The 9,853-nt window shown below is 46.8% G+C and overlaps 1 protein-coding gene across 1 annotated transcript; it reads right to left on the bottom strand.

The window, feature by feature from the left end:
- Window positions 1–7,232: 7,232 nt before the first annotated feature.
- Window positions 7,233–8,369, bottom strand: LOC119281435. Its single transcript, XM_037561951.1, has one exon. The coding sequence runs from the start codon at window positions 8,260–8,262 to the stop codon at window positions 7,456–7,458; it is 807 nt and encodes a 268-aa protein (XP_037417848.1). The 5' UTR covers window positions 8,263–8,369; the 3' UTR covers window positions 7,233–7,455.
- Between the last annotated feature and the right edge of the window lie 1,484 nt (window positions 8,370–9,853).

Genomic DNA, 9,853 nt, shown 5'->3' with positions numbered 1-9,853 from the left:
GGGAGATCAACGTGAGTAGCAAAAGTTTCACAAAAAGTAGCTAATATCTCAGAGTCAAGTCCATACTTAGAGCTAAATCCACGGAAAGCATCGGTATCCATAAAAGATTTAACACAATTGAACTTAGGTGTCATACCTGACTCCTTACCATCGTCGGAACCCCAATATTCAGAGTTGCATTTAATTCTTTCCAATAAGTCTCATTTGAAATCAATAGTCTTCAGCATATAAGAACCAACACAGGAAGTATCGAGCAGGTTGCGATTATCGAGAGAAAGCCGAGCATAAAAATTCTGAATAATCATTTCCCGAGAGAGCTCATGATTGGGGCATGAATACAACATTGACTTAAGCCTCCCCCAAGCTTGAGCGATGCTTTCTCCTTCGCGAGGCCAGAAATTATATATGTAATTACGATCACGATGAACAAGATGCATAGGATAGAACTTCTGATGAAATTCCAACTTCAATCGCTTATAATTCCAAGATCTCGTATCATCACATAGCCTATACCATGCCATTGCATCTCCCATCAAAGATAAAGGGAAGACCTTCCTTTTGACAACATCATCGAGAATACCTGCAAGCTTAAATAATCCACAAACTTCATCCACAAAGATAAGGTGTAAATCGGGATGCAATGTTCCGTCTCCTGCAAAAGGATTAGCTAGCAGTTTTTCTATCATACCCGAAGGAATCTCAAAGTGAATATTTTTCATAAAGTTCAGTAGGTTTAGGAGCATATCTTTGCTCTTCTGGTTGGGGTGAAGATGCCCCAAACAATCCCCTCAAAGGATTAGTTTCCACACTGACAAGTAACAGAAAATTTCAGCACACTATATAAATGTTTCCTTACCAAGTTCCACTCACCAAAAGCACTACGCTCCCCGGCAACAGCGCCAGAAAAGAGTCTTGATGACCCACAAGTATAGGGGATCTATCATAGTCCTTTTGATAAGTAAGAGTGTCGAACCCAATGAGGAGCAGAAGGAAATGATAAGCGGTTTTTAGTAAGGTTTTCTCTGCAAGCACTGAAATAGTAGGTGATAGATAATTTTGTGATAAGATAAATAGTAACGAGCAAAAAGTAAATAAAGTAAATAAAGTGCAGCAAGGTGGCCCAATCCTTTATGTAGCAAAGGATAAGCCTGGACAAATTCTAATAATGAAGAAGGAGCTCCGGAGGACACATTGGGAATTATCGTCAAGCTAGTTTTCATCACGTTCATAAGATTTGCGTTCGGTACTTTGATAATCTGATATGTGGGTGGACCGGTACTTGGGTACTGTCCTAAATTGGACAGGCATCCCACTTATGATTAACCCCTATTGCAAGCATCCGCAACTACAAAGAGGAGTATTAAGGTAAACCTAACCACAGCATTAAACATATGGGTCCATATCAACCCCTAACGAAGCAACGCATAAACTAGGGTTTAAACTTCTGTCACTCTAGCAACCCATCATCTACTTATTACTTCCCCATGCCTTCCTCTAGGCCCAAATAATGGTGAAGTGTCATGTAGTCGACGTTCACATGACACCACTAGAGGAAAAGACAACACACATCTCATCAAAATATCAAACGAATACCAAATTCACATGACTACTACTAGCAAGACTTCACCCATGTCCTCAGGAACAAACATAACTACTCACAAAGCATATTCATGTTCATAATCAGAGGGGTAATAATATGCATAAAGGATCTGAACATATGATCTTCCACCAAGTAAACCAAATAGCATCAACTACAAGGAGTAATCAACACTACTAGCAACCCACAGTTACCAATTTGTGGTTTTGATACAAGATTGGATACAAGAGATGAACTAGGGTTTTGAGAGGAGATGGTGCTGGTGAAGATGTTGATGGAGATTGACCCCCTCCCGATGAGAGGATCGTTGGTGATGACATTGGTGATGATTTCCCCCTCCCGGAGGGAAGTGTCCCCGGCAGAACAGCTCCGCCAGAGCCCTAGATTGATTCCGCCTCGTGGCGGCGGAGTTTCGTCCCGTAATCTTGCCCACGATTTTTTCCAGGGTAAAAGTGATGATATAGCAGAAGATGGACGCCATAGGCCCACCAAGGGGCCCAGGAGATAGGAGGTCGCGCCCTACAGGGAGGGCGCCCCCTGTCTCCTGGATAGGGTGTGGGCCCCCTGGCCTATTTCTTTCACTCATAAATTCTTATTAAATCCAAAAAGTTGTTTCGTGGAGTTTCATGACTTTTGGAGTTGTGCAGAATAGGTTTCCAACCTTTGCTCCTTTTCCAGCCAGAAGTCCAGCTGCCGGCATTCCCCCTCTTTATGGTAAACCTTGTAAAATAAGAGAGAATAGCCATAAGTATTGAGATATAATGTGTAATAACAGCCCATAATGCAATAAATATTGATATAAAAGCATGATGCAAAATGGACGTATCAACTCCCCCAAGCTTAGACCTCGCTTGTCCTCAAGCAGAAGCCGAAATCGAAAAATATGTCCACATGTTTTAGAGATAGAGGTGTCGATAAAAATAAAATACGGACATGAGGGCATCATGATCATTCTAATAACAGCAACATATATAGATTTTGTCATATGATTTCCTATGCTCAAGTAATAAGCAATTCACAATGTCAAGTATGGTTCAAAAACTTCATTGGAAACTAACAAACTATAATCTCAGTCATTGAAGCAATTGCAATTTATCGTAACATCAGAAAGAGTCAATAATAGAGTTTTTCAACTAGCTCACATATTCAACTATCTCGTAGTCTCCCATAATTGTTAACACTCACGCAATACTTGTGGTTATAGAGTTTCAGCCGGACACTGAGAAAGATAGGGGCTTCTTGTGTTGCCTCCCAATGTATTCACCTTTAGGTGATGTCAACAATAATAGCCTATGCCAACTTACATCCAATTGGATATATATATCATGATCTTTCAAACACGAAGAGCTAGCCAAAGGATAAAAATAAAAAGGGAAAGGTGAGGATCACCTTGACTCAGGCATAAAGTAAAAACATAAAATAAAAGATAGGCCATTCACAGAGGGAAGCAGAGGTTGTCATGCGCTTTTAGGGTTGGATACACAAAATCTTAATGCAAAAGAACGTCACTTTATATTGCCCCTTGTATGTGGACCTTTATTATGCAATCCGTCGCTTTTATTACTTCCACAACAAGTTCGTACAAAGCTTATTTTCTCGGCACTAATAAATCATGCATATTTAGAGAGCAATTTTTATTGCTTGCACCGATGACAACTTACTTGAAGGATCTTACTCAATCCATAGGTAAGTATGATGGACTCTCATGGCAAAACTGGGTTTAAGGATATTTTGAAGCACAAGTAGTATTTCTACTTGGTGCAAGGAATTCGGCTAGCATGAGGGGGAAAGGCAAGCTCAGTATGTTTGGGAGGTCAATGACAATATACTTTAACTGAGATGTTGGAAAACATAAACCATTATGTTGTCTTCCTTGTCCAACATCAACTCTTTTAGCATGTCATACTTAATGAGTGCTTCACAATCATAAAAGATGTCCAAGATAATATATTTATATGTGAACCCCTCTTTCCTTATCACTTCCTATTAATTGCAACGGTGACCAAGGCTACGTTCATCAACTCTCAACAATTTTTATGCCTCATACTTTCTATGTGTGAAGTTATCACTATCCGTAAGATCAATATGAACTCTTTTGTTCTTTCTACTTTCTCAAGATCATAGCAACAAAGCAAAGCCCTTGACTCAACACTAATCTTTATTATAGATAGCACACGGACTCGATTACATAAAGGGATCACAATGCAAAACTCGAAACTACTTGATATCAAAAACTTCAAACTACTAGATCAAGATACTACTAAAAAAAATCGAACTAAATAAAGCGGTAAAAATAGGAGTGTGATGGTGATATGATACCGGGGCACCTCCCCCAAGCTTGGCAGTTGCCAAGGGGAGTGCCCATACCCATGTGATTATTTCCTCGGAGGTGATGGGGGTGGTGATGATGATGGTGGATAATCGCACATCGAGCGTAAAAGCTCCTCCAACTTGGATTGATTAAGATGAAATTTGTGTTGACCTGAAAGTTGAAACACCTGTTGCAACAACTCTAAATGCCTCTGCAAGGTATGACTATGCACTAAAATGTCATCGATTAACACCAAAACTCCTTTGCAAAGTAATGGCAAAAATAGAAAATTCATAGCACCCTAGAAGGTAGATGGCTCACCTGTAATCCCATTTGGCATCACCTTGAATTCATAATGGCCATGGTGGGTTTTGAAGGCTGTTTTATCCTCATCCTCTGGCTTCATGCAAATTTGATGATATCATGCCCGCAAATCCAAACTGCTGAACCAAACAGACCCAGCAAGCTCATCTAGCAACTCTTCAATAATGGGAAGAGGGAAACGATTCTTGACAGTAATGGCATTAACATTCCTGAAATCAATGCAAAAGTGCGAGCTAAGATCTTTCTTCTGAACCAACAACATCGGAGAGGCATAAGGACTGCAGTTGTGTTGTATGATACCTTGTCGAATCATTTCAGACACCCGAGCCTCAATTTCATCCTTTTGAGCTGGAGTATATCGATATGGCCGAATGTTAACAGGTTGTGCACCCGAAATCAGCGGAATACTATGGTCGACCAGTCTCTGTTGAGGCAACCTAGTTGGCGGCTCAAATAGGTGAGCAAACTGCTGCAATAATTTCTACACACCTTCAGGAAGAACTGTACTGTCCATCTCACATTCGATAGAGCATACCTGAATAACCTGATGAACATCATTGTTGGCCATCAACACATGCAACTGAGCTGAGGACTGTTGGAAACACTGCTGAAAATTTGGTTCGACCCCTTGCAGCAAAATGTTCTGCCCATGATGCAAAAACCTGAGCTGCTTCTGGCCCCAATGAACATCCATAGGGCTGTGAGCTTCCAAGCAGTCCATGCCGACAATTATGTCATAGCACCCCAGGGGCAACACCTTCAAAGTTGATCAAAATTTATGCCCTTGCATAGTCCATTGACAAGCCGGGAGCTCATATGTACACTGCAACTGCCCCCCGTCCGCCACATGCACTTGAAGAGAACGAGTGGATACCTCCACTCCAGACAATCGAGTTGCCAAGGCTGAACTGACAAAACTGTGTGAGCTGCCCGAGTCAATCAGCATCAACACCTTGTGCTTTTGGATGGATCCTTGCAAACGCACAGTCTGAGGTGTGACTGTGCCTCCCACAGCTGCTCTGGAAATTGTATGACGTTCACTAGGAGAATCTGACTGATCAGACGGTCTGTCAAACCCTAAGATACCCAAGACATCAAAAAGCTCTTGTACAACATGCAGTTGCACGACAGTCGCACACTTGTGATCCCTGGACCATTTCTTACCACAAAGATAACAAAGGCCCCTGGCACGGCGGTATGCTCGGAGAGTGGTCAACCATTCATCAGTAGGAGTTGAATGCGCCATAATATTGGGCGCCGCTATCCGATCCTCTGCAACTGCAGTGGGTGGGGGAGACGCCCCGATGGCGGAGGCAATGGCATAGCACCTCACAAGTATGAACGACTACCCAAGCCACTGTCTCGACGACGAGGTTCACGCCGCTTCAAAATTTCCAGCGCTTGTTCCTGCAAAGACGCCAAGGAAACAACAGTATCCATGTCGCGTGGGTTGTGAATGAGAACAACAACTCGAATTTCATCCTTAAGATCATCAACAAAACAAGACGGAAACAAAGCAGGATCCCAAGAACTGCTATGCGCTAAGAGAGAATGCATCAGATCATTGAACTGAGTGACATACTCGGACACCGAGTCTGTCTAACGCAAGTGAAAGAGTTGGCGCGACAAGGAATTGTACTCATTGCGTTCAAATTGGTCACAAACTAATGAACAGAACTGATCCCACTCCATATGACTAAGATCAAAGCCCCCACTCTCTAACCAAATCATGGCAGGACCCGAGAAATGCATCGCTGCCGTATCCGCCCATAGCTCTGGATCAAGGTGAAACACCCTGAAGTAAGATTCACAATTGCGCTTCCAACTATGCGGCCGTTCACCCAAAAACGGGGGAAATCCATCTTGGGTCGGGGCGGCACAGAAGAGCGCACCCGTTGCAGACTACCAGAACAAGAAGGCTGACGAAAAAGAGACAATCCTGAGGAAAATTGACGCGGCTCTGGTGAGTGAACCAGAGAACGAGATCGAGTATCAGGAACGGTAGACGTACCCGTGACCGGGAACATGGGTAGTGACTACCCCAGTTCGAGCGCCCCAGGATGTTGTGTCATCGTGGCGGCCATCGGGCCTAAATGTGGGCGCGACTGCAACAGGGCCGTCGCGCAGCGGTGGCTGCGGCATCAACGGCGGCAGATCGGTTGGCTTCAGCGACAGGATGGGTTTGCGGATGACATGGTCGAGGACGCACCGCACTCCACCCAAATCTGCCTGCAGATCAGTCACCGCCTGATCCAACGTCGGCCTCCACTCCGCGAGATCAAGGACCGAGGGCTTGATCTCCTCGAAGAGGGTCGTGGGCGCTGCTACCGCCTTCTGGATGGAGGCATTTTGCTCCTGGATCAACTTGAGGGTCGCCGCCAGCTCGTCGACGCGCTGCTCCGTCGCCACCGGTTGACGTTATCGATGTGTGGAGAAGGTGGGTTTCTGGAGGTAATCTGGCAAATCCGATACCATATGTTATGTCCTTTCTGCTCAATTCATCAAATCCATGACGGGATACAGGTAATTGGGGAAAGAGGAAGGGAATCGGAGAGGAGAAGCAGTTCATGGAAGGAGAAATGGGATAGGGTTTGAGTTACATCCACTGGACAGCCGTTCTCCACACATCGCACCCACACCTACTTATCCTACATCTCCCATGTCTCTGGATCGAACAACCTGTTGGGCCGTCTCTTCCTCTTGGGCCTCGCCAGACCGTCCTGCTCCTCCCGTGGGCCTTGAGACGCATTTGAGGACATGACAAAACGGTTGGGTGAACCGACCACTACAACGTGCGTGGATGCTACTAAGGCGTTTTGCGCCCTGTTTGTCACGTCGACCATTTGCCGCCTGTGGGCCGCAAATAGGAGCTCTCGAGTTGCAGCGACGCAACAATAAAATGGGGAGCCAAACACATATTACCATGCTGAACAACGACAAAAAATTAGAGGGCAATGCTCCCCCTCCTACGTTTTTCCGATGTATCATTGTAGGCTTTCCCATTCTTATTCCAAAACATTACTAAGTACAGTTGATACAGTTAATCACATTCCAGAAATAAATCGCAGACAGAGCGTCATCATGTTGATTGATGTACCAATTTACCTACGATATGACACGGGTCTCAGTTTCAGAGCGGGGTGGCGCGTTGGTCGTTCACTCGCCATCAACCTCCGAAGAATCAAGAGTCGGACGGACAGATAGGAAGATGAGGTTGGTTTGATCAGAAGATGTCGAGGATCTCCTGGATGAAGCCGTTGCAGAGCGGGCAGTTGCCGCGGCTGACCCAGAGCTCGCGGGAGCAGAGGCGGCAGAATGTGTGGCCGCACGGGATGAAGGCCGCGCCCTTGTGCCGCACCATGCACACGCAGCACACGTGCACCATCTCCCCCTCGCCGTCCTCCTCCTCCTCCTCGGCGTGCGCGTTCTTGCTGCTGGCCCCGGCGCCTGCCGCGGCCTGCTCCTCCTCCTCCTCCTCGTCCCAGCTGTCCGTCTGCTCCAGCAGCGCCATCAGGGACATCTGCGCCGCCGGCGCGTCCTCCTCCTCCTTGCCTTCCTCCTCGTCCTCGTCCTGCTCCGACTCGTCCTCGGAGCCCTCGCCGTCGACCACGGGGGAAGAGCGCCCGATGGTGGCGTTGGAAGCGACCCGTGTGGAGGCCGCGCGCGAGAATGCGGGAGCCTGGCGGAGCGAGGAGGTGCGGCAGAAGGCCGCCGTGGCCTCACCTTGCGCGTAGATGTACTTGTGGCTGCGGTTGCTGCCGCTGCCGCTGTTCTTCAGGCTACCGGCGCCGTCCGCCGTGCTGGGCCTCTCCGACGGGCTGGACCAGGCGTTCACGGAGCGGCGGAGGCGGAGACGGTCGCGCAGCGGCTTCCAGTTGATCATGCCGCCGCTGCCTCCACCTCCTCCGGCGTCAGCGCTCAGGTGGCTGTTGTCGTCGGGGATCTTGAGGAACTCGCGGATAGCCGGGTCGGGCCTGGACAGCTGCTCCGAGAGCGTCATCGACCGCCGCAGCTCTGGCCGCCGCTCCATCGTGCCTTGGCCGCCGCCGCCGCTGCGTGGGACGAATGGGTGTGCGTATACTTGGTGTGGAGATGGAGGTGAGGCGCTAGGGTGGTGCGCCTTATGGTCGAGAGAGATGGTGGTACAAGGAATGGGGGAAGAGGAGAGAGACCCGCTCCCGCGCCTTTTGAACTCAACTCCGGTTTGCAGCCACCGCAGCGTGCGGCATGGATACGAAATTACAGCCGTGATTTCCGGTGAATCAGTTGTCAATGGACGAGTCGAGTTGAGCCTCATGGCTACGATCGGCGCCGATGAGGTGGATGGACGTGTGGTGGGGAGAAAAGCTCCATGCTTAGCCGAGAACGGCTATAGTTGAAATATTGCTATATTTCGATGTACACATGCGAGAGAAGATTTCCATGAAATTTTTATGCTCTTCTCCAGCAGCTAGCTAACCTAAAACTGGATACCTACAAATCGTTTTGCTTATATCTCTCATTCCATTGTGCATACACAACCCAAATTAACTCTAAATTCCCGCAAAAAAAAAAAACACTCTAAAACTTCATGTCGTGTCATCATCCATACTGCATCCATGCCAACGTAAAAAGAGCGAGTTACGGAGATAAGATCAAATAAAATTCAACCGCATCTATCGCTATGGCGTTTAGCTTTAAACATGTTCAGTATCCTTCACTAATTAATATCATGTCTAATATCAATGCAACATTAACCAAGTAACAATTACATAATGTTAATATGCAATTTATATCTTACCTAATACTAATATGCAATACAAATACTTCCTCCGTCTCAAAATTCTTGTCTTAGATTTGTCTAGATACAGATGTATCTAATACTAAGACGTGACTTGATACATTCATATTTAGATAAATGTAAGACAAGAATTTTGGGACGGAGGGAGTATACAATTAGTATATTGCCTAATATATTACTACCGTGCAGTGCATGTGCACAATTACTAGTAGCACAAAATTGCATACCATATTCACATCACGTTCCAAATCATGCAAGGAATTCATGTTCACATCACATTGTGTTTCAATCAAATTTGGAAACAAAAAATATACACCTTTGCGGCATTACACCAAAAGCACGACATATACATCTGGCGAGCGCCATGGGGGCAAGTGAAAGCGCGTACAACTGTTGTGGCGCACTTGATGCTCTGTGGTTTGCGCCTTTCACGTAGCCGCAACAAAACATAGGTAGCATTGTGCCTTCCCGTCTAGGGCCTCGATGGCGCGACAGGGGTGGGGCAGAGGAGGTGCATGGGGTAGGGGATTGCCGCGAGAGGTGGTGGTGGATAGCGTAGGGGTATGCGGCAACTGCCGTCCATGGCGGTGCCGACGGCTGGAGGCACTTTCAACAAGTGAAGGCACGGCGACATGCATATTTATGGACCATGCTTTTAAGGCCGGCTGGCGGGCACGAAATTTAGGCCTGGCCCGACACGGGAATAAAAGGGTCGAAACAGCCTACGGCCCACAACGAAAAAAGGTCGATCTCCGAAGCAAAACTTTAAGGCCGACCCAGCACGACCTTTTTATTCGCGGATCGGCATGGCCTATGCCCAACAGGACGTGCGGCCCAAATC

The sequence above is a fragment of the Triticum dicoccoides genome, chromosome 3B, assembly GCF_002162155.2.
Source record: "Triticum dicoccoides isolate Atlit2015 ecotype Zavitan chromosome 3B, WEW_v2.0, whole genome shotgun sequence".
NCBI lineage: Eukaryota > Viridiplantae > Streptophyta > Magnoliopsida > Poales > Poaceae > Triticum > Triticum dicoccoides.
Note: the sequence above shows the minus strand (reverse complement) of the source record. Positions and strands in the feature narration are given on the sequence as shown.

What these genes read in the sequence shown, in the direction of transcription:
- LOC119281435 (XM_037561951.1), bottom strand. Translation starts at nt 8,262, where the DNA reads ATGGAGCGGCGGCCAGAGCTGCGGCGGTCGATGACGCTCTCGGAGCAG.